The 24,248-nt window shown below is 41.4% G+C and overlaps 2 protein-coding genes across 8 annotated transcripts; one reads left to right on the top strand and one right to left on the bottom strand.

Annotated features, from left to right (window-relative positions):
- Positions 1 to 331: 331 nt before the first annotated feature.
- On the bottom strand, positions 332 to 12,712 carry si:ch211-168d23.3 (BRD4-interacting chromatin-remodeling complex-associated protein). The gene is made up of 14 exons (XM_053632860.1): positions 12,305 to 12,712; positions 11,194 to 11,334; positions 8,407 to 8,452; positions 8,181 to 8,223; positions 7,815 to 7,880; positions 6,094 to 7,575; positions 5,745 to 5,969; positions 5,176 to 5,635; positions 4,972 to 5,081; positions 4,758 to 4,810; positions 4,342 to 4,616; positions 4,066 to 4,160; positions 2,797 to 2,899; positions 332 to 1,028 (listed from the first exon to the last, which is right to left on the bottom strand). The coding sequence occupies exons 3-14, from the start codon at positions 8,445 to 8,447 to the stop codon at positions 385 to 387; spliced, it is 3,597 nt and encodes a 1,198-aa protein (XP_053488835.1). The 5' UTR covers positions 8,448 to 8,452; positions 11,194 to 11,334; positions 12,305 to 12,712; the 3' UTR covers positions 332 to 384.
- A 2,247-nt stretch (positions 12,713 to 14,959) lies between these two features.
- LOC128613188 (serine/threonine-protein kinase NIM1-like) lies at positions 14,960 to 22,481 on the top strand. 7 transcript variants are annotated; one of them, XM_053633822.1, is made up of 16 exons: positions 14,960 to 15,094; positions 15,232 to 15,341; positions 17,260 to 17,398; positions 17,813 to 17,875; positions 17,967 to 18,081; positions 18,409 to 18,505; positions 18,571 to 18,673; positions 18,760 to 18,900; positions 18,992 to 19,172; positions 19,469 to 19,563; positions 20,431 to 20,601; positions 20,898 to 20,948; positions 21,254 to 21,629; positions 21,719 to 21,895; positions 21,984 to 22,096; positions 22,342 to 22,481. In XM_053633822.1, the coding sequence occupies exons 3-16, from the start codon at positions 17,267 to 17,269 to the stop codon at positions 22,375 to 22,377; spliced, it is 1,851 nt and encodes a 616-aa protein (XP_053489797.1). In that variant the 5' UTR covers positions 14,960 to 15,094; positions 15,232 to 15,341; positions 17,260 to 17,266; the 3' UTR covers positions 22,378 to 22,481. The 7 variants fall into 7 exon arrangements, with proteins under 7 accessions (XP_053489797.1, XP_053489794.1, XP_053489795.1 ...); XM_053633819.1 differs by lacking the exon at positions 15,232 to 15,341 and having other exon boundaries at positions 14,965 to 15,094; positions 19,469 to 19,583; positions 20,451 to 20,601; XM_053633820.1 differs by lacking the exon at positions 15,232 to 15,341 and having other exon boundaries at positions 14,965 to 15,094; positions 22,282 to 22,481.
- The last annotated feature ends 1,767 nt before the right edge of the window (positions 22,482 to 24,248 follow it).

The raw sequence follows: 24,248 nt of genomic DNA on the forward strand, positions 1-24,248 counted from the left end.
CAGAAAAGACAACAATACACACAGGCACTCGGCAAATGCAACTGACATTGTCAATGTTGGCACAAATCAAGCACATTGGAAGCTTCCTTACTTAACACTAAATCCAACATTAAAAAATTACTGTGGCGCATCTTTTAAAAAAAAAAAAAAAAAACAAAAAAAAAAAAACAGGTGCTCCACTCGATTTATTCACATCAGGACTCCCAGTCTACTCCTTTAAATAATTAACGAGCTTTACATCAGGTCCTTTTTTTTTTATGTCCCTCTTCGAGTGGGAATGAACAAAGTAAGAATTTAGCGTCTGTCAGACAGTGTTAGTTATACTCAGCTGTAGGATGGAAGCGGCACTTGTTTTTTTTGTATCGCAGATTCTTGTTCTGTGTATTACATTTCTCCCTCCAGCACACAGCTGATGCTCTGCTCCAGCGCGCAGGGCTGCAGTTTGGGTTTGAGACAAGCTGCTGGTCCCTGAAGCCGCTGAAGCTCCAGGATACTGTCTATAGCGCTCTGCAGGTGCTCACTCAGGCCACCTTCATCCCCCAACCCATCTGCAACATCCAGCTTGCTTCTTTTAAGCTGTGGTGGGTGCACATGCATATCTGGAAATGATCCCTCTGCTCTTTCAGATTTGTGCTCTGACTTTGTGATAAAATTGCAGACTGTCCTGTTGTCCATGCCATCCACCGCTTGTTTCTGCTCTGAGCTTGTCTCTGTAGGACCGAGCAACTTTTCCTGTTCATTCCCTCCTCTGTTAGTTAGCTGCCCGTCTAAGGTGCGTTTATGTCCAGTGGGGACGTGTGGCTCATCACAGGCAGAGTTATGGATGACTTTGCGTGATCCTGACTCATGCTTGATGGTAAGGCGCAGCGCCCCCCTGCTCCTGGAACAATATGTTTTAAGACCTGGGGGTCTGTCTGAGTGTAGTGCCCATGCAGGGGGCGATGGGGGACTCGCTGAGGCATCAGAGTGGCGTGAAGGCAGCGTGCCGCGGTGCCACGATGCTTTACGCAAAGACATCAGGAAGGACTCTGTTAAATGAGTCACACATACACACATTATATTTCAGCTAACTTCAGTTTGCCTTAACTGTCAAGATTTATTCGGTCACTTTCCATGAATCCAATCAGGATTGTAATATATGAAACACTCGTGATTATCTCGCTTCACTTAAAGCCGGTAAAGAGCACCTCTAGTGCTGCAGATTGTATTATGTATTGAAATTTCATTCACTTTTAACTCCTATACCTCTTAAAAATATTTCACAGTGCGTTTGAATTCTTAAATCTGATTGGTCAGAAAAAATTTTTTTATAACAGCATGGCTCAGACACTTTACAGTATCCAGTTACAGTAACTATACTACAGTATAGTTCTGGCTATACCATAAACAATAGGATGATATTAATACGCTAGTATGTTGTTGTACCTAATATTTTATATAGTATCATTCATAGGCACTTGGATGGCAGAAGCATCATATAATCTAATAAATGGCTTAAAAACGTGTTGTTTAACAAAGAAAAAAATGCATAATTGTTGAAGTGATGTTTTTTGTTAGGAGAAATTTATTTGGCTTGAGAGTGGTGTCATGGCTTGAAATGCTTGAGGTGCAGATATGTTACACTTTCTAGTTTTTAGAAAAAATGGACAGGCTGTGTTTTTTTTTGAGAGAGAGAAAAGGAGATGTTGCGGAGGGAACTAGGTTTATCGTGGCTGTAACACAAGTGATGACCGGAACTAGTTTGTCTTGTTGACGTTCAACAACATTAAATCTTTACTGTAATCCCTTAAATGCACAACATTTAATTCATTATACGTAACATTGTAATTGTTGTAACTCATTCCGATAAATTATTGTTTCTTTAGTAAGTGCTTACAGGGATGGATGATGGAAGCAGGAAAAGGCAGTTACTAAAAATTAATCAAATGTATGGTGGACTAAGAATACAAGTTTTTATTTTTTAAAGGTGTTATTTAATTCAAGAAAACATTGTTGATATGGAGAAGTCATTAGTCATTAACAAGCTCATTACTTAAAATTTATGGATGCTCTTGGCTGTTAGCACATTATAATATTTTTTACCACAGTCTTCTGGAGAGAGGACTTTGTGCTTTCTGGTTTCTCAGTAATATGACAAGCTGTGTGTTATCTCATTAACTTCAAAAGAGAGAAAAAAGTTCACAACGTTATATAGGTAGCTGTTAGGATCTTAATAAATAATGAATCATTGGCAAATTCCTGTGGTATAAGAGTAGTAAAAAAAAAAACTTTAGGATGTGCTGTTATGTGAAACTAATCAACTGCAGGTGGTAATACATCACACCACTCTGTTGTTGATTAATTTCCTGTAACAACACCGTCATGTTTTATTCTATACCACAGCCTGTGTTCTAGTGCATTACAACATCAGTGTCTATAACGGTGTTGTGGACAAATATAAGTGTTTTAGGTAACCCGACATTATTAAGTCATATAACTACTTTATATACAGCACCCATGTCTTTAAATATAATTACTTATGAGCTTTTATTTAGACTTATGCCAGGTACTGTATAATGCTATGTTATAAATGCATTTGTAATACATTATGAATACAATATTCATAGTGTTTGCTGTTCATTCTTTATGATTGAAAGGGTATCCAGTTGGTTCTGAATTTTCAGTTTACCTCTAGAAACCAAATAATTTTGCACTCTTCCCATAGTTAACAGCTACATCTGCCAGGTCACCAAAATCAGAGGAAAAGATGCTGTTGCGTACACATTAGAAGTAAAAGAGTACCTCAAAAGAGCTCACCTGGATCACCTCTTGCTCTGCGTCTCTCCTCCCCGAGTAAGAGTCGCTCAGACTGCAGGAACAGCCGTTCTAGCATCACCATTTCTGCTGAAGGACTTTCTTGCTGTACAGATTAATGACAAGAACTGTTATACTGATTTACAGTGAAATACACCTTAAATACTTATTTCTGTCCCAAATCATTTCCTATTGACAGTCAGGTCTGCCAGGGGTTTAAAGCAGCTGTCATCAGTTTCTGCTTGTTCTTGGGGTGTTTTGCCTTCAGCACTTGAAATGCATGCTCAGTTGGATTCAGGTCAGGTGATTGACTTGGCCATTGCAGAACATTCTACTTCTTTGCCTTAAAAAAAATTCTTAGTACATATAAAAAGTGCTGTAATACCTACATTGTTCACCCATAAATACCCTCAAATTATTTAATTTCAACTCCAGTATACAATAGGCACCTACAACAATAATTTTGTCAATGTCCCAATATTTGTGGACCTAAAGGCCAAAATTGGGTGGACACCTCACCACCATACCCGTATCTGCTTGGCGAACATTCCATTCCAATGTTGGTCCACCCATGCTGCTATAACAGCCTCCACTCTTCTGGGAAGGCTTTCTGCTAGATTTTGGAACATAGCTGTTGGGATTTGCCACAAGAGCAATAGTGAAGTCGAGCAATTTTGTGGGGTGAGGAGATCTGGCACAGAGACAGAGTTCCAATTCATCCCGAAGGAGTTCAGTGGGGTTGAGGACAGGGCTTTGTGCAGATCACTCGAGTTCTTCCACACCAACCTTGGCAAACCAAGTCTTTATTGAGATCATTTTGTCCACAGTGACATTATCATACTGGAATAGGTTTGGGCCCCTTAATTCCAGTGAAGGGAAATCTTAGGACATTTGAGATAATCATGTGCTTTTAACTTTGTGGCAACAGTTTGGGGAAGGCCCACATATGGGTGTGATGGTCAGGTGTAAACATATTTTTGGCCATATAGTTTATATGCAAAACTGTGGACCTGGTTGCTGGAAGTACATGACTAACTTTGTGTGTTTTTACTAGTCCTGTACTTCCTGCAACCAGCTCCACAGTTTTGCATGGCTATGAACAATATGTGAACAACATCCACAATGGTTAATGGTTCTTGGTTTGAAAATCCTGGTTTGAGCTACTGCTGATAGAATATATCCTTCAAATGAATTAAAACGTTGAAAAATTCCAGATATGGGAGGTAGGCACATTTCAGAAAGAAATGTAAATGGTGCGATGCTCTGACTCACCTGAGACTCTGTCAGCAAGAGCTGCCTGTATTTATTTAGCATGTCTGTAGTACATTTCAGCAGCAGCCCTGATACATTCTCAAACTGCTTGTCCACTGAACACAGACGAATAAGAAAGTGGCATATGATGTTCATTTCAAAACCACTTCAGTATACTTTGCCAGCTATGTAGATAAAATGGCAACAAACTGGATTCTTGAACAACCCAGTTCAGTCAGGTTAAGTAATTATAAACTATAGTTTCAAGTGTAGAAGTTTGCATGGCTTAAGCCTAACCTATTAGTAGATCAGTTTGGCTGGGTAAGGCTCTGGAGCAGGTATGGTAGGGCAACAGGTGTCTCACAGCATCCTCTAGCGAAGTGAACCGAGAGCAAGTATTTGGATTAAGAACAGCGTCATAGTCTGAACAAAGCTGCCGCTTGATCCTGTGAATTTCACACACATGCATATACGAGCAATGTATTAGATAAGTTAGAACTGATTGCTCTGCAACTTTGACTTCATGAATAGTTTTCATGAGGTAAAACAAATTCTGATGTAAAACGCAAGAACTTTTAATTAAATGATGTTCTTAATACTAAGAATATTTCTGTAGAGATACATTTCTGTAGTTGCTCTGTGACAATGTCCATTGTGAAAAACACCATATGAATAAAACTGAATTGAATTGAATACTAAGCATGTCTGTTGACCTCTGCTGCCGCATTGCTGGAGTGAGTCTTTCTCTTGCCATCACACAGGGCACCTAAAGAAGCAGGATGTGAATGAATCACTTGGGCTGCTTCATAACTCACTATTTTTTAAATACATTTATAAATACAGTACATTATGCACTGTCCACTGCCATTTTAATTTATCAGCTGTGCCCATTAATGAACAAGTCATGTGAAAATCATGCACTTTCACCTGAAGTGCAGTGTGGCCCTGGGTGTCCTCTGATGACAAGCCCTCAAAGCTGTCCTGCAGGTCCAGCAGGACTATTTCTTCATCGTCTACTACACCAGGAACTCTGAGTTCTGATGTGAACCAAAAGAGAAGCAGTTATAATGATGTATTTTGCTAGCTGCCGTTGCACATGAGAGTTTTCCCATACAAGTCAGTCACACTTACTGCTTTGATGCATGTGCTGCTGGGCTTCATTAAGGCCAGACTCCAGGACTCCATTGAGGCCATTAGATACAGGGATGGGTAAATGCTGTTGCTCAGAAACGCACATCTTTTCCGGAGTTGAAGATGGACTCATGCACAGCATGGATTCCTCTTGCCCCTGCATTTTGGCACTGAGAACCACAAATGCTGAGGAGGGTTGTCTGTCTGAAAGCGGGGGTGTAGGAAACATGGTCGAGGGAGTACTTCCAGAACACTGGGTTATGGGCGGTGAAACTAACGTGTCACCATGCTCTGACCCAGAATGGACTGGAGTGGCGATTCCTCCACACTCGGACAGCACAGAGAGAACCTCAGATGAGGCACACACAGCCAGTACCATGGGTGAAGACTCTGTCTCACTAGCTGCAGGAGAGATGTGGCTGTCCAAGGATTCAGCAGAGGCTGAAGGATTAAGTGCTTCCTGTGAGGACATGCATTGAAAACATGACCAGTTTTAAATCCTTGTATATCCAAAGTATGACTAAGTATAACCATAAGAAAAACCTCAATAAACCAACAGCTTGGTTTACCTGTAGGGGATGGTGTATGAATGCTTGATTTGGTGGTATATGGCCTCCTTCAACAGCTTGCTGATTCTCTGGGTGCGTAATTAGGTGTTTGGACAATAATGTGACAGGCTCAGGGGAATTGGTGCTCTCTGGTGGTGCCTGCAAAAGAGTAATGACTGGGGAAGGCTGTGTGTGCATTTTGGCTACAGCAGCTTGCACTGAAGCTGGAGGAGACAGTGTGCCTTGCTGGAACAGGTAAACAAAGAACAGGTAAATATTGTACAGTCATAATCAGGCTTGGTATAATGAGATACTCGATAAACCACAACTAAAGATCTTCTAAAATGAAGCAAAACAATAGGGAACTTACTTGTAAGATACTCTGCAGTTGTTCATTTGTTGCATTTTTATCTGCTGCATTTCTCTCAGGCAATAGAAGCACTGGGGTCTGTGGAAGACTTAGCTGCTCCTCAGGGCCCCCTGCTATAGGTCTCTGTGCCTGGGACACAAAGGGCAAGCTTTGCACCACGGATGGCCCATTCACTATTGATATGGCGGTCATATCAGGGGCAAGCACACCGGGAGTGTTGATCAAGGTAATCTGCTTCCCTAAGGCAGGAGTATGGACAACACCACCATGCTGCCCCTGTGCATGAGCAGAGTAGGCCCCTGCTAGCTGCGCCGGCATCTGGAAGACAGTAGGAGGCGCTGACTGAAGCTGCAGGGGTCCGGAAAGGAGAGCGCCCTGTCTGAGTGTGAGCTGCCCAGTCGGGGTGGTAAACACAGGGCTAAAATTCAGTTGCCTGGGGCGTACAGTTACAATCTGTGAGCCATCAACAAGCTGTCCTGCCAGAGGGGCTGTGCTTGGCATTTGATTGTTTGACGTGCTGAGCAGTGGCCTAGAGACACTCGCAGACTGGTTTACAGATCCTTGACTAGGCAGTATAAAGTGGCTCTGGCCCTGAAAGAGACTCTGGGGCTGAATGACAATTGAGCCTCCTTGGTTGACTAGCTGCAGACTCACAGGCTTGTTGAGTGTGGTTGTAGACTGTGATGGCAGAGACTGCCTGGAGCCCACAGGAGAGGACAACAGGATATTTTGTGATGCAGCTGGAGGAATAAAAGCAAGTCCTGGAGATGATTTCTGCTCTGATGGTTTTGGGCTTATCTGCACCAATCTAGGCTGGATGCTGACTGGCAGCTTGGGTTGGATGGGCAGAGGGGTTCTTTGCAATATAATCTCTGGAGGTGCTGTTGTCCTAACAGCAGGGCTCAATGTAAGGCCTGGTAGGGTTTTGTGGATGATCATATTGGAACCCTGTGCACGACTCAGACAGAAGGATGTGTCCGAAGTGGGAGGTGCAGGAAATACGTTCCCAGGTAGCAACCCCATTAATTGGGGTGGTACAGGCTTGAGTGAAGGGCAACCTGGTCCCACAGCTAACAGGGATGGTTGAGGAGGCTCTACTGCAACTTGCGTGTCCCTGGGCAATGTTGTGACCCCAGAGATGCTCAGTGTTTTAGACATATATGGAGGTGAAGGTGGGGGTATACCAGATGGGTAGAGAGAGAGCGCTTCACTAGACTGGGCAAGACCTGCCTCTAAAGCCAGTGTGTGCTCAGTAATGTCAGCCTCCTGGAGACTCTGCTGTAGGATGTCACATGTCGCCTCCTCCTCTTCCTGTTGCTGTGGCACTTCCGCCTCAACTTGTGGAGGTTCGCATACCTCTTCAGAATCCTCTCCTCCTGCTGGTGAAGCCAGTAAGGCCTCATCCAGGAAGGAGAGATCCACACAACCTGATATAGGTGTGTCATGAGAGCCAACATCGTCTGCCAACAAAGAGACAGGGCTCTGGAGAGATAAAGAGGAGAGAGAACAATTAGTGAGTTGTGAGTGAGTATGTTATCAGAGAGGGACAATAGAAGCCAACTCTTGAAATCATCAGACCACTGTCATTAACAGTACTGACCAAATTAACAGCTGGTGAAATTAGAAGAAATAGGGAGACATGCAGATTACAATGATCAAAAGTAGAGGTAAAATCTTCTCCTTCTACTATTTTGTCAATGGGGACAGAGGCCCAGACTTACCGGCGTGTCTGTGAACAGGGACGGCTCCCCAGAGGAAGAATTAATGAGCAGGTCTCCACTTAGCAGCTGCTTGAACAGATAGGGGAGAAGATGACTAATTGTAGGGAGAGCTTTCATAAATCTCCCAAATTTCTCTCCCATATACAAATACAGACAGTTTACAAACATAGTTTAGAATTATTGATTGTTACTATTATGTGTGATTCTTTTAATACTGTTAATAATGTACTGTTAATTATGTAGTGAATTCTATTCATGCTTCATACATGATTAATGATTTGATTCTAAATGGTATAATGACACTACTTATTGCATGTATACTTAAGTTACAGTTTGTCTTGTGTGAGTATATAGTAGATAGTGAACCTCTTTTGTCCCATGAAGGAAGTCATTCAGGGCTTGTGGGTCACTAGTAACACAAAACAAATACATGAATTATCTAAGGCAAAGAGCAAATTACTTCTTTTTCTAAATTATATATCATTAGACTAAAGCTTTGCATTTCCTTTGTAACCAGATCTGAAGCAATGGTCTAAGCTTGATAACAATTCTAATAATAACCTCTGAGCAAGGACAGTCTGGTAGAACTTACCACAACACATCAAGTAAACATGTGCCATCTTCATCCTCCATTTCAACTGAGGCATGTAAAAGAGACAAGTGAGTAGCATTAAAAACTGTTAGAAACATCATAATGTGACAAATTCTGTGATGTATAATACATTTGATGAAATTTCCTAATTTAAGTCCAGTTACAGGAAACCAATAGTCTATTGTGCGCCTGATTTATATGTTCCAGCATAAGCAATCATCACTGCACATCTTTGTTAGAGTATTAACACTGACAACCAGCGAGCTACAGTTGTAATCCAAAGGTTTACATACACCTAGGATTAAGGATATTCAAACTCAATGTGATAGTTTCATGTTACTATACTATTCCTGTGTTAAGTCAGTTAGGTTATTTACTTTATTTCCAAATTTTAAAAAAATCGCTAAGAGAGATTAAAAAAAAAAATTATTTACTGCATCAGATTTTGTATATTGTGGTAATATTTGGTGGCATTGTCTTTTAATTGCTTGAACTAATGCTTGGGGTAGCCTTCCATAAGCTTCTTACAACACACTGCCGGACATTTTGACCATTCCTTCTGACAGAACTGGTGTAATTTAGTTAAGTTTGTGGGCCTCCATGCTTGGACACAATTTTTCTGTTCCATCCACAAATCAAATTTTCAATGGGATTCAGGTCAGGTTTTGTGATTACAACACCAGTACTTTCCCTTTTCTGTCTTTAAGCTATACTTTGGAGGTATGCTTAGGATCCTGGTCCTGCTGGAGCACCTAAATGCAACCAAGTTTTGACTTTCACCATTTTATCAGTCCCCTTTCACCCCCACAAAATGATGCTGCCACCCCCATGCTACACATTTGGGATGGTGTTGTTCAGTATAAAAGCCTCAATCTTTTTCTCAATGCAAAGCGCTGATTATTATGCCCAAACAATTCAATTTTGAATTGAGCAGAGAACACTATTCCAAAAGGTCTGGCTTTTTTATGCCAGTCTTATGCCATATGCCTGTCTTAAAATAGATGCTTCTTTCTTGCATGACAACCTTTCAGGCCATGATGATGTAGGAGTCTCTTAATGGTGGATGTACATACTTTGTTACTTGAGCCCCCAACTCATTCGCCAGTTTCGTTGTTGTCTTCTGGTTCAGATGAACCATTTGGACTAAAGTTCATTCAAATTAACTGGGAGTTAATTTGTACCTTATTCCTGAATGACGTCTGTGAACAGTGTTTGTGTGGTCCCAAGATTTTTACATTTGCATACAATTGTTTGTACAGATGCTTGTGGTACCTTCAGTTGTATGGAAATTGCTCCAAGAAGGAACCAAACTTGTGGAGGTCTTAGCTGAGTTGCTTGGATTTTCCCATGGTATCATGGCACTGTCTCAAAAGGTAGGCCATTTTACTGCCACACCCAGTACTGTGCAAAAGTTTTAGGCACCCTATTTTTTAGTAGAAACTTTGTTATAGATTTTTATTTTATGACTTCTACATTATCGAGTCAGTACAAAAACATTTTAGATTCCCAAACATTAGTTTTCCACTACAAAATTAAATGTTACAGAAAAATGTTTGTGTATCAGTAAAGTAAGCAGCCTTTTAAGTGGTAAGAGACACTTTTCAGAAAAAAAAAAACACAATGAAAGCCGCTGGGTTTTGCTGCATAAATAAGAAGCAAGTGCGACAGTCAAAGTCTCCAGAACCGTGTCTGGATCTGGAAAATGCTCAATAAACTTACAGCTAATTTCCAGCTAAGGGGTGGCTGTGGCTCAGGTGGTAGAGCAGGTTTTCCATTAATTGTAGGGTTGGCGGTTCGATTCCCAGCCCACATGACTCCACATGCTGAAGTGTCCTTGGGCAAGACACTGAACCCCAAGTTGCTCCGGATGGCAAGTTAGCGCCTTGCATGGCAGCTCTGCTACCATTGGTGTGAATGGGTGAATGAGACACAGTGTAAAGCATTTTGGATAAAAGCGCTATATAAGTGTGCATTTACCATTTACCTTATGAAACTACACTAATTCTACCGAGACTACTTTTTTTTTAAGCAAAGGGTTGTCACACCAAATATTGCCTTTGTTTCATTTATAACTGTTTACTGCTCTTTATAGTATTTTTTAAATGGAGAAACATTTAGTTTCATTATTTTTGAAGACATCTTTGCTCTACAGCATTTCTTTGCATGTGCCTAAGACTTTTACATAGTACTGTATGCACTCTCAGTTAACTTCTAATCATGACAACTGGCCAATGAGAAGCGTTTAAAATTCATTACATCAAATTCCAGAATCTTCCTGACTGTTTAAAGAGACTGTCAACTTGATATATGTAAATTGTGACCCGTTGTAATTCTGATATAGTCAATTAAAGCTGAAATAAGTCTGTCTCTAATCCTTTTTTCAAAATCTCTGATTTAAACAAAGTAGACACCCTAATTGACTTGCTAAAAGAAATGCATGGTATTTCTGAGATTGAACATCTTTAGCCTATGTGTATATAAACTGTTGGCCTCAACAGTAACTAGCTAACTTAGAGGTTAGTTTGTATTTCAAACTAATAATACGTGTTTTGATGTAAATCTGAACATTTTTCATTTGCCAAGCCTTAAAAGCATCTCCTCAGGGCCCAGTCTCACACCATGAAGATTTTTAATGTCAAGGTCATTTAAAACCTCCATAAGTAGAGAAGTGGCTGGTCTTGCCGAATCTTAAAGTCTCTCATTTTTACTGCTCATCTGAGGGGATTCATCATTTCTTCTGATGTTTTACTATACAACTCAAGAGCTTAAGCAGCCACACACTCTCACCTCAGAAGATGGGGGCTCCATTAAAAGCAGGGGGATCGAGGGATGGTGGACGTCTCAAAGGCCACACATCAAGGACTGAAACCAGGCCTGGGAGTCCAGGCACGCTGGGTTTAACTTCCATAACAGGTACATAACTGTCTTCTGCGCTTAAACACATCGAACAACCGGCATCAGATCATTCATTTCATTAAAAGACAATCTCACAAGGATACCATCTAGGCTACACGTTATTATGCACAAAGGCTCTATTAATCTACTACACAATTACATGCGACACACTGTGTTTGGAATTGCACTGTACAGATGATATCTAGACCATTAAAAATAAATAAATAAATAAATAAATAAATAAATAATCAACCACCTTAAGATGTGGTTGGCCTATTATGGCTGGCTGAGGAAATAAAACCAATTATAGCCTAATAAGGTAACTTAGGCTTTGATCTAATATGTGAGGGGAGCTCGAGAATGCATTCTCCAGTACATTCTCAGTAGGCTAATAATAATGACATCCTGCCTTCAGGGTGCTATGTAAACAGTGTGGGCATCTGCTTTGGCGGAACGGGGACACGCCAGTACAGGACGATCGCCTTCAATTAAAACGAGCAGTCCATCCAACGCAGGCTGCTGCACGTCGTCTCTTAATTTTGCAGGGGAGGTCCTTTCAAACAGGCAGACCTCCTCCAAACAGCACTACATCGCATTTTTATTTACGCACCGCAATCCGCATTTGAGCCTGGTTACGGCGTGGCGCAGCGCACAATGAGCGCTCACTCCGCTGTCATCAGACGCTTAAAAGCATCGCATCGACATTAAAAGTGACCTGCTCTCGTTTTTAGTCTCAAAACGACATCTTGGTAATATGATGCGTCTTAATGTATCGCAATTCTAGGTGAAAATGGAGCGCGTGAGCGTAATGAGGGGATGCCACTGATGCTTCTTGAGGAAGGGTATCAGAGAGGCTGGATGCTGATTCGTAGCAACAAAAAAAAAGGCAGCTGGAATAACACGCGTTGGGTTTTTTTTACGCCTGCACGCCAAGCCCATCTCGCCTCGCTGGCTGTCATTTCGTGATATAACTTGAAAGGCGAAGGAGAAAAAAAAAACTCACCGCTTCTTTGTGGGGTTTTATTGTCCTGTCAGGCGGGCCTCTGCGCCATCGATTCTCACTCAGTAGCCTTTTGAGATGCTGAGGCTGAGGGAGGAGTGTGAGGGGGGGAGATGGGGGAGACTGGGCTGGGTGAGAAACACGAGTGTGAGGCGATCTGAACACAAAGGTAGAGAGAGAGAAAAAAACAACCACAGAGCGGAGACCGATTGGTGTATCCTCATCAGCTCAAAACAGCGGGTCGAAGAGAAAGAGAGAGAGAGAGAGAGAGAAAAGCACAAACTCTTCAAAAATACCGCCTGTGCAAAATGCAGTGACTGTGCAGTGACACAACGCGAATAAGGCACGAGAGCACAGGCACATACTGTGTAACACCCACCGTGCACGCGCGTCTGCGGACATTAAAGAGCATTTTATAATATTCACACAACCTGCTTCACCATTCCACTTCACCATAGCCTTGCTGAAAACAGAAGCATATGCAAATATAGCTAATAAAAACAGATATTTGTAATTCTGTAAAAATCCAGGCCATTAATGTAAATAGTGCATTGAAATGTAATCTAATATAAGTACATATAAATCTAAGTACACGTACGGTGTATTTTGATAGGAACAACTAAGTATACACCTCGATAGTTATGCAGTTGTCCAATCACCCAATCATGTGGAAGCAGTGCAGGGCATAACATCATGCAGATACAGGTCAAGAGCTCCAGTTAATGTTCACATCAAACATCAGAATGAAGAAAAAATGTGATCTCTGTGACTTTAACTGTGGCATGAATGTTGGTGCTAGAAGGGATGGTTTGAGTACTTCAGAAGCAGCTTATCTGCTGGGAATTTGACACAGCAGTTTATAGCAGTTTATGTTTGGTGCGAAAAACAAAAAACAACAAATCCTGTGTGTGGAGGGGCTGCAGGTTGAAATTCCTTGCTGATGGGAGAAATCAGAGGAGAGGAGAGTGCGTCCTCTGTATGCTGCAAACCCTAACCCTAATCCTATAATTACTTAGAGACATAAAAAAAAATCTGAGGCTATCATGTGCACAGACTCACTAAAACTGCATAGATGAAGACTGGAAAAGACCAGATGACTTTTTTCTTCTAATTTTCAACTGTCCAGTCTGAGTGAGTCTGTGCCCATGATAGTCTCAGGTTCCCGTTCTTGGCTGACACGATTGGAACCTGATGTGGTCTTCTGCTCTTGTAGCTCATCCACTGCATGGTTTGATGTGTTGTGTATGAGGCGTTTCCACCCACAGAACTGTTGCTAACTCAATGTTTTTTTTTTTTTTTTTTTGCACCATTCTGTGTAAACTCTAGAGACTGATGTGTGTGAAAATCCCAGGAAATCTGCAGTTTCTGAAATACTTGAACCAGCTCATCTGGCACCAACAATCATGCCACGATCAAAGTAACAGAGATCACACTTTTTCTTCATTTTGATGCTTGCTGTGACATATGCTACAATTTTCAAAGTAAGGCAAAGCTTAGTTGGCTATATTGAGAAAACTATGCACACTACTGTTTCTTTAAAATGTTCACTTATCACAAAACAGTTCACTGCTACAGAATAAATGAATAATGCACACTGATTCAGCACTTCCACTGAGAACTGTCAATTTGATAGATGGCATGGTGACATGTTTCTTTTCTGTAAAGATTTTCAGTTTGAAATAATGTTTTCCAAATTCAATATTTTCTATTCAGATTGAATTCCTTCTTGTTTTTTCTCCAATATCCGATTCACCAGTTTGTGCTGATATCAGCCCAATACGGATCCTGGGTATTGGACAGGTGTCATCCATTTTCTATACCGCTTATCCTATAGGGTCGCAGGGAACCTGGAACCATGGGGCACAAGGCAGGGTACACGCTAGACGGGATGCCAATCCAGTGCAGGGCACACTCACATGCTATGGACACTTTAGACATGCCAATCAGCCTACCATGCATGTCTTTGGACTGAGGGAGGAAACCAAAGTAGCCTGAGGAAACCCCCACAGCATGGGGAGAACATGCAAACTCCACACACGCAGGGAATCGAACCCCCAGCCGTGGAGGTGTGAGGCGAACGTGCTAACCACAAAGCTACCATGCTATACGTATTATTACACACACACACACACACACACACACACACACACACACACACACACACACACACACACACACACACACACACACACACACACACACACACACACACAAAATGTTTCAACACAAATACACTTGTAATAATAAAATCATCTCACTATTAACATGCCATTTAAAAGTTAAGTGTTTTTATAACTATATTGAGGAAATAACAGGATATCATTCAAATTTATTTATTTATTTTATTTAAATGAATATATGGGCAATTTATAACATCAAATACACAATATATGAGCAAATATGCAAAAAAGAAATGTGTTTTATTTATTTATTCATTATGATCAGGTAAAGTTTACTAGTTACAGAAGAAATTTAACCCACTTTCTGAAATTTAATACAAATATCCTGAAACAAAGTTAGATTGGATGCTTCAAACAAACAAACAAACAGATAAATAAATAAATGAGAGTAAAAGGAGAGCAGTGTTGTGTTGGTGTTCATTAGAAGAGCAGTATTGGAGCGTTCCTGCAGCTCTGCTGGGTTTTTGGAGTGAAATAGAATTGTAGAATTGTAGAATGTTCAGGTCGTCATGGCGATCAGTGTATTAATATACTGCAGGGTCTGTCATAAGGACTGCTGAAGATTTGCTCATTTCTACTTTGGAAACTTCATGTTACACATTTCCAGATTGAGGTGAGATAGATTTCTTGTGTGTGTTAAAACAGACAGGTGTGTAAACGCCACACACCTTCAGCACACCACAGATTAGAAATACCTTTAGAAGACGAGTGTATGACTGTGTGTACAACTCTATACTAATATTTCATTAGAGAGAGAACAGCCCGTAGCAGCACAAACCAAATGGTGGATGGGATAGCAGAGAAAACATATTGGATATCGCTTCCTGTAACTAACTGGCGTTGGATTTTGGAAAAGAAATGTATTTTTGGAGTGGGAAATGTTTATATAGAAATATACTTTACTATTTTTATTCTATTTATACTTTATTATTATACAGTGCATCCAGAAAGTATTCACAGCACTTCACTTTTTCCACCTTTTGTTATGAAACAGCCTTATTCCAAACTGGATTAAATTCATTATTTTCCTCAAAATTCTACAAATAATACCCCATAATGACAACGTGAAAGAAGTTTGTTTGAAATCTTTGCAAATTTATTAAAAATAAAAAACAAAAAAAAGCACATTTACATAGGTATTCACAGCCTTTGCTCAATACTTTGTTGAAGCACCTTTGGCACCAAATACAGCCTCAAGTCTTTTTGAGTATGATGCTACAAGCTTGGCACACCTATTTTTGGGCAGTTTCTCCCATTCTTCTTTGCAGGAGCTCTCAAGTTCCATCAGGTTGGATGGGGAGCGTCGGTGCACAGCCATTTTCAGATCTCTCCAGAGATGTTCAATCCGGTTCAAGTCTGGGCTCTGGCTGGGCCACTCAAGGACATTCACAAAGTTGTCCTGGGGCCACTCAAGGTCATTCACAGAGTTGTCCTGGGGCCACTCAAGGACATTCACAGAGTTGTCCTGTAGCTACTCCTTTGTTATCTTGGCTATGTGCTTAGGGTCGTTGTCCTGTTGGAAGATGAACCTTCGCCCCAGTCTGAGGCCCAGAGCGCTCTGGAGCAGGTTTTCATCAAGGATGTCTCTGTACATTGCTGAATTCATCTTTCCCTCCATCCTGACTAGTCTCCCAGTTCCTGCCGCTGAAAAACATCCCCACAGCATGATGCTGCCACCACCATGCTTCACTGTAGGGATGGTATTGGACAGGTGATGACTAGTGCCTGGTTTCCTCCAGACATGACGCTTGCCATTCAGGCCAAAGAGTTCAATCTTTGTTTCATCATGGTCTGAGAGTCCTTCAGGTGCCTTTTGGCAAACTCCAGGCAGGCTGTCATGTGCCTTTTACTGAGGAGTGGCTTCTGTCTGGCCACTATACCATACAGGCCTGATTGGTGGAGTGCTGCAGAGATGGTTATTCTTCTGGAAGGTTCTCCTCTCTCCACAGAGACACACTGGAGCTCTGTCAGAGTGACCATCAGGTTTTTGGTCACCTCCCTGACTAAGGCCCTTCTTCCCCGATCACTCAGTTTGGCCAGGCAGCCAGTTCTAGGAAGAGTCCTGGTTCCAAACTTCTTCCATTTACGGATGATGTAGGCCACTGTGCTCATTGGGACCTTCAATGCTGCAGAAATGTTTCTGTACCCTTCCCCAGATCTGTGCCTCCATACAATCCTGTCTCGGAGGTCTACAGACAATTCCTTGAACTTCATGGCTTGGTTTGTGCTCTGACATGCATTGTTAACTGTGGGACCTTATATAGACAGGTGTGTGCCTTTCCAAATCATGTCCAATCCACTGAATTTGAACTGGACTCCAATCAAGTTGTAGAAACGTCTCAAGGATGATCAGTGGAAACAGGATGCACCTGAGCTCAATTTTGAGTGTCATAGCAAAGGCTGTGAATACTTATGTACATGTGCTTTTTTTGTTTTTTATTTTTAATAAATTTTCAAAGATTTCAAACAAACTTCTTTCATGTCATTATGGGGTATTGTTTGTAGAATTTTGAGGAAAATAATGAATTTAATCCATTTTGGAATAAGGCTGTAACATAACAAAATGTGGAAAAAGTGAAGTGCTGTGAATACCGGATGCACTGTACGTCTCTGAAGGACAGAGTTTAATATTTCCTGGTCCTCTGATGAGGTGAGAATCTCTTTCTCCTCTCACACCTTCAATATTGCAGCAGTAAAGTTCTGAAGCGCATCATCAGATGGTTAAAGTGTGTGTGTGCAGTAATCCATATAATCCAGCTGTTACATCATCTGTTACAGTGCTAAGATGCAGAAGGAGGAGCTGATGAGATTTATCCGGGACAAATGTCAGGAGTGTTTTATGCACCTGGATCAACCTGAGCAACAGAAATCCTATTTCTTCTGGTCCATTATGGAGTATGTCTGTAATAGAAATGGAGTAAGTGTTGGAGTTCATCCCACTGTAAAAAAACAAATTGTCTTCTCAATTAAAATCTCCAGTATCTGATTACAATAGCACTTGACTTTTTCCTGCTGCGTTCTGCTAGTGACTAAATCTCACTCTGCTGTACACGCTGCTCTGTCGTGTTGACTAATAAAGTCAAAATAATAAGAACGTGTTCAGCCGGAACTCCCTCAGAACTAAATCAGTGGCGTGGATAAGAAATATTTACGCTGATGAAGCTAAAGTTTAATCAACGTTAAATATAATTTTATTCTCCAAACTCTAAAAGCCTGCTGTAAGCAGATACTTAAGAGATGTTCATGCTGTTTACAAACTTGATAAAAAGTGCTTGAATGAATAAACATGTGTTCAGTGAGACGTGAAGTTAAAGAGATTTTTCTTTTACAGCGAGTAATAATGTCCGAAATCTCCTCGCTCCTCTTCAAGGGCTACGGCCTTCTGAGGAGAAAAGTGAGTGTATCAGCATCACCTTCTGTCTGTACTGTGTGTATTGCGTTAATCGGTATCACGTGGACTAACGTGACACTTTCTGGGTCTCCAGCTGGGACGTGTGGAGAAACAGGAGGACTGGTGTATTCCTCTGGCAGTGCTTTTATGCTCCGCAGCTCCAAAAGATGAACTCAGAGAAGCCATTATTGAAATGGGAGACATGTTCGGTACGGATACACTCCACAGTAACAGCATTTTTATGGAATTAATACATCGTACACTACTCCCACTGTCCACTTTATTAGGAACACCCAATAATGTTCACATCAAACATCAGAATGGAGAAAGATCTCAGTGAATTCAGTGACTGTAACCATGGCGATGGTTGTTGGTGACAGTTTCGGTATTTCAGAAACATCACTGGCTGATTGGATAATTGCATGAATGTGCAGGTGTTCCTAATGAAGTGCATGGTGGGTGTACAGTATATTATTAACTCCGGACTGGTTTATGGATGTAGATCCTAATGTTCATGTTTGTTTTTCCATCTTCAGCGTCTAGAAAATGGAGCTATGCGGCACATATCTGCTACGTGTTGGCGCAATTGGAGCTGGGATCACACCCACGATTTACTCTGATTGGATGTGACAGGTATTTGGTGTGTGTGTGTGTGTTTATTTATTTTCCGTATTTGACACATTTTCTCTTTGCACCAGAATGCCAGACAGTAAATCAGCCCTGAGGGAGGCGATAGAGAGAACTGAGGTCTATGAGTACGTGCTGTCTCTGACCACAGGGTTCGGCCAGCCACACTTCCAGGTTGGAAATTCTCTTCTTCTCTGTTTCATGACAAATTGAACGAGGAGCCATCATACTGACAATGAACGGTTCTCTATGTGTCATAGGATTTCAAGTACGTTCACGCCTGCTACCTAACCGAGGCTGGACTTTGTGCTCAGGTGCTTGATTATTGCGAAAGAGTTGCTACAACGGTCCTCAGCTTCCCTCACTGCATCCAAGGCAGTGTGATGGAATTGGTTATATGGGTAAATGAGATGATTTGTATTTGTGAAATAGTTCCCAGGTTCCAAATGTAAAATCTTCATCACCACTTGATGTTCCCTATATGTCTCGTAGCTCTCTGAGCGTTTGCTTCAAGATGAATGGAAGAAGGAAGCAGAAGAACCCAAGTGGCTGAAAGAATTTCAACAGATGCTGGAAGATAGAGCAGCCCTTTCTAGCTCTTCTGATGACCAGGAGCAGTGCAGCTCTGAGTCTGAGGAACCAGTTAACCTGCAGTTTCACCCTTCAGATCATGGTACAGTACAATCCACACTAACTGTTTTTAACACTTCAAAATGACTTTGCAAGGTGTGGAGAGAGAAAAAGAGAAAGAGAGAGAGAGAGAGAGCGAGAGAGAGAGAGAGAGAGAGAGAGATGAAAATAGCTGGAAATACACTTTACTTACTTCCTGATTCATCATTCATGTAATTTTCTATTCAGACTGTAATATTTACTCTAGATGCTCAAATTCAGAGCACCGTACTCAGAGACAGGACGGAGTACTAACTGGATTAGTGTGTGTGTGTGTGTGTGTGTGTGTGTGTATAACAGATGAGTTTGACTCACGGTACACTATGCGAGAGATGCTGGGGACTGGAGGCTTCAGCTATGTCTACGCTGGAGTCCACAAGACAGATGGGAAACCAGTAATAAGGCTTTTATTATTGTAAAAAAACACAAACACCAAATACTAGTTTACATTAGTTTAAATACTAACTGTTACTAGGGATGTCACGATACCAAAAATCTAGTAGTCGGTACCGGTACCACCAAAAGTACATGATACTCGATATCAAAGTCGATACCACGGTGTGGTATAAAAATAAAATAAAAAAAATTTAATTAAAAACTCTCCTGGAGGACATCCTCCTCTGGCTGATACTGGCAAAAAGAGAGAGAGAGACGGGGATATGTTAGTTATCAAACACTGTCTGACAGTGAGTGGAGGCTACAGTGGAGGTTACAGTGGAGGTGCACTCCTAAACGCGCACGCACGCACACACACACACGCACACATGCACGCACACAGACACACGCACACACCCCTTATACTCTGAATGCAAGCATTAGTTTAAATTCACTGATATGGTGGCAGGCCAAAAAGATTTATTAAAAGCATGAACATTTGAATAATTATTAGTGACATTAGGCTACATTTTGCTGACAGGACACGGGCTGAATGGTGATGCAAGGTGGCCCATTCGGAGGTAGTTTATAACATTGCAATGCGTCGTTAACAAATAACTGTCTATTGCAAACATTACACGTTAGCTGGTTTCACGGCAACAATGCCAGCTGCCTCAAACATCCATAATATAGGACTGTCTTTCAGGTGCTTCACCAAATTCCAGGTGTTTCCTCACTTTGTTTGAAATGAACGATAGCATCGGTTACACACTGGCTTCAGAGCATCAATTATATGTTTGTTGTCATCCGCCTCGAATGCGAAGTATTTCCATATTCCATACCACATTTCCTCTCAACCCAGTCGGGGCGGAGCTAAACTTCTGTAGTTTTTCCCGTGTGCTTGTAGGCGTTCTTCTTCTTCACCACTTGTGGACCGACTAACACTTGCGCGTATTTGCTGCCCCCTTCAGTTCCGGAAGAATTGCAACCTCGCTACCGTCATTAAAGTCGCTACCCATGCTACTGCAGAAAAACAAGTACCATCACGTTTTAAGAAGGTTGGTACTGACTTGGTACCGAAGTATCGGTTCTTGTGACATCCCTAACTGGTACTAACACTAACAACAGGGATGTAGAATTCTCTGAAATATGTGGGGACTTTACTTCCTGGTGTGTGGAGCTTTTTGTTTTGTCTGAACATTTTAGCTGTGGATTTAGCTTTTTGCCTGACAATTTTTAATGCTGCTTTGCTGAACCCTAAAATGTAGTGTGTGTGTGTAACTGTAGTAATTTTACTCATTAGTGTAACGATGGATTGTAGAACTGATTCATTCTGTTTCGTCCATGTGAACAGGTTGCCATTAAATGTATGGAGAGAGATCCCTATGATGAATTCATCACCATCGTAAGTGAACTTACTTTAATTCTGAGATTCTGCAGAGAATCAATAAGGTGTAAATAACAATCAGGTTATAGAGCAGAGCTACACAAAAATCATGCATCCATTTACTGGTTCCTGCGAACATCATCACAAACATCTCAGCTCTTAATCTCAGATTCACATTTTATCACCTTTCACTCATAATAGATATAATAGATGTCAATCCAAACTTTCTCCATTGTACCATCTCTGCTTACCACAGTTTAGACGTAGTCCCCCCATGCTAACCCAAGCTAACCCATGCAAACCATGTGTGTGTATTATTTTAGCCTGGAGATACACGCAGGCTCCCTCTGGAGGTGGCATTGATGGAGATGGTGTCCAAGCCTCCTGGCTGTGAGAATGTGGTGAAGCTACTGGAATGGTTCAAGATGTCCACCTTCTACATCTTGGTGCTGGAGCGACCCGTCCCCTGCACAGACCTTTATCACTACTGTAAACGTAACCGTCAATTGCCTGAACCAGTGGCTCGAAAGCTCATGTGGCAAGTGGTTCAGGCTGCTCATCACTGCTGTACCCATGGAGTTTTTCACAGTGACATCAAGCCTCAGAATATTTTGATCAAAACGGACACACTGGAGGTGAAGTTGATCGACTTTGGCTGTGGCAACCTGCTGACAAACGAGCCCTACAAGAGCTTTTCAGGTCAGTTCAGTATAGATATGCGGATACAGTCACACTGTAGAGAAGCTTTTCTATGATGGTTTCTGCTCTCTCGGTCAACTTTCACTCAGGCACTCCGATTTACTCGCCTCCTGAGTGTATTCTCAACAGAGACTATTTTGGAGTTCCTGCTACTGTCTGGTCTCTGGGTGTGGTCCTGTTTTTCTTGGTCAATGGAAAGGACCCCTTTAATAGTGATAAAGAGGTTGTTAAGGGGAATCTGCGGGTCCATCCTGATCTGTCTGTCGGTGAGAAAATACACCAAAATCACCTTTTATGATTCATTTTACTTTGTGAGTTTAATCTTCTATTTTAATCTTATCACTGCTCACACAGGGTGTTGCGAACTGATCAGGTGGTGCCTGGAAAAAGACCCGAATCATCGGCCAACTCTCACACAAATCCAAAACCACAGGTGGTTTAAGGAGGGACTTCAGGACATGGTCCAGGTGAGACAGTTAGAATAGAATCGACTAAATTTCACTGAGCTAAGACACGCTGTAATCGTCTAGAGTACAGGGATTGTACTGGATCAGTACTGAGTTCTGGAACACAGATCACTCTACTTATGGGTTCACTGAGGAAATACTGATTGCTTTCCAGTCCATTTTAATCTATCTTTGTTATGTTGTAGATGCCATGCTGTCCTGCTGACTAGTATCTGATAGCACCTTCATAACATTTAAATGTGTAGGGGTCCACTCACTGGTCCAACGACGGTATCCAATGACGTGGTAGAAGGATTCCCATGTGTTCCTGTCCTTTTGAAGCGATGCGAATATATTTAAATTCTGCTTGACTCTCTCTTAAATTAAATCTGACTCCTGAAACCTCGAGGTTGTATTTATTTCTTGGTTTATATTTTGATACTTTTGATCTTCTATACTTGATTAATTCTAATTTATTCTATACTTTAAATTGTGCTTGTTCATTCGGATTCTGTGTCGACTCTCGCACCGGTCATGTGCCAGATCTCATGGTCACAAACTCTCAATGGTCACTGGTCTTGGTCATTAGCTAGAGGTAATTGATTAATACTATTTAGACAACTGCCCCATGCTTACCCTTTCCTAAATAGTACTTTATTAGTCCCCTTAAATAGTAACACTTAGTTATAGTAACGTTATCTCTAGTCAGAGGTCATGACCACTAAAATCTACAGAAATAGACCAATAATATCTAAGTAAAATTAACTTTATATAATCATGCCATAGGTTTCCTATGTGCATGTTAACTACAGTAAAATTACAATAACCAGAGGTTTAGACTGCACCCTCTTTAGACTTGGTCGATCAACTTTATGTTGTCCTAAACAGGTGTTTCATATCGAGCCTGTACACACTAAGTACACTTAACTAGAGCCAAGTTGTCACAAAACGGGACTCGAGGCAGAAGCAAGTGCAGATCAAAGTCTTTATTCCAAGCACAAAGTCAATAAACATGAACAGAGATACACGGTTCGAAGCATGAAGCGAGATTCAAGGCATGAAACAGGACACAAGAACACGACCGCTTAGCATGGAGGTGGCTAACACATACATGATGTACTTAAGCGTAGTTAGCTAGTTAACCATATATACAGATAATACTGTGCGACGTGCACAGCAACACAAGGGGTTTAAATAACTCATGTAATCAATCTTGAACTCAGATAGCTGGAAACAATACAGACACACCCTCGAACATCAACCAATAACTTAACAGGGAGGAGACAAAACAGAAGCCAAAACAAACGCACGTGTCCATTGTAAACAAAGTCACCAAAGTCCATACGTACTCCAAGAGCTCTGGTTCGTGCACGCGTGCGCCCTCCGGCTCTCTGTGCACATTGCGCGCCACAGCGCCGTCTGCAGGGGAGATCGTGACACAAGTCATTGCCCTGGTCTCTTAGTTCCCTTAATTAGTAACACTTAATTACAATGATTTCTAGCCAGAGGTCATGACCACTAAAATCTACAAAGATAGACCAATAATATCTGAGTAAAATTAGCTTTATATAATCATGCCATAGTTTTCCTATGTACACGTTAGCTAGAAGAATATTACAGTAATCAGAGGGTTAGACTTCATCCTATTTAGACTTGGTCGATCAACTTTATGTTGTCCTAAATGGATATTTCCTATCAAGCCTGTACACTCTAATAACACTTAATGCCAACTTGTTAGCCTGTACTAACCTGATCGCAGATTTGCTGTAACAAGGACTTACAGCAATTTACTAGAGACAATAATTTCATAATAATTCAGAATATAATCAAGTCTAATAATTTATTTAACCAGGTATTACAACATCCAAATCCAATACTGCACGAAGAAGAAGACGGAATGAATAATGGTGCCAGGTTGTGATCTTGCCATGCTCTGTCTGTTTTCCTGTTCCTTAGTTAATGCCATGTCCTAGTTAAGAATGTTTACGCCATGCCTTAGTTAAGAGTGTTTATGCCATGTCATAGTTAAGAGTGGTTATGCCATGCCAGAGTTAAGAGTGTTTAAGCTATGCCTAGTTGAGCGTGTTTATGCCATGCCTTAATGCCGTTGGAGGGGGGTTTTGGCACTCCGGGGGGAGCACCTTTGGAGGGGGCTTCTGTCACGATCTCACCA

Source organism: Ictalurus furcatus, chromosome 9, assembly GCF_023375685.1.
Source record: "Ictalurus furcatus strain D&B chromosome 9, Billie_1.0, whole genome shotgun sequence".
NCBI classification, from domain to species: Eukaryota; Metazoa; Chordata; class Actinopteri; order Siluriformes; family Ictaluridae; genus Ictalurus; species Ictalurus furcatus.

Excerpts from the sequence above, each read along its gene's own strand:
- si:ch211-168d23.3 (XM_053632860.1), bottom strand. The coding sequence starts at position 8,447 with ATGGAGGATGAAGATGGCACATGTTTACTTGATGTGTTGTG. Across the intron at positions 5,636-5,744 it reads TCATACACCATCCCCTACAG|GAAGCACTTAATCCTTCAGC; the intron begins GTAAACCAAGCT and ends ATGTCCTCACAG. Across the intron at positions 5,082-5,175 it reads GCAGCACATGCATCAAAGCA|AACTCAGAGTTCCTGGTGTA; the intron begins GTAAGTGTGACT and ends GGTTCACATCAG.
- LOC128613188 (XM_053633819.1), top strand. The coding sequence starts at position 15,072 with ATGTTACACATTTCCAGATTGAG. Across the intron at positions 18,082-18,408 it reads TGAAATGGGAGACATGTTCG|CGTCTAGAAAATGGAGCTAT; the intron begins GTACGGATACAC and ends TTCCATCTTCAG. Across the intron at positions 21,896-21,983 it reads CCATCCTGATCTGTCTGTCG|GGTGTTGCGAACTGATCAGG; the intron begins GTGAGAAAATAC and ends CTGCTCACACAG.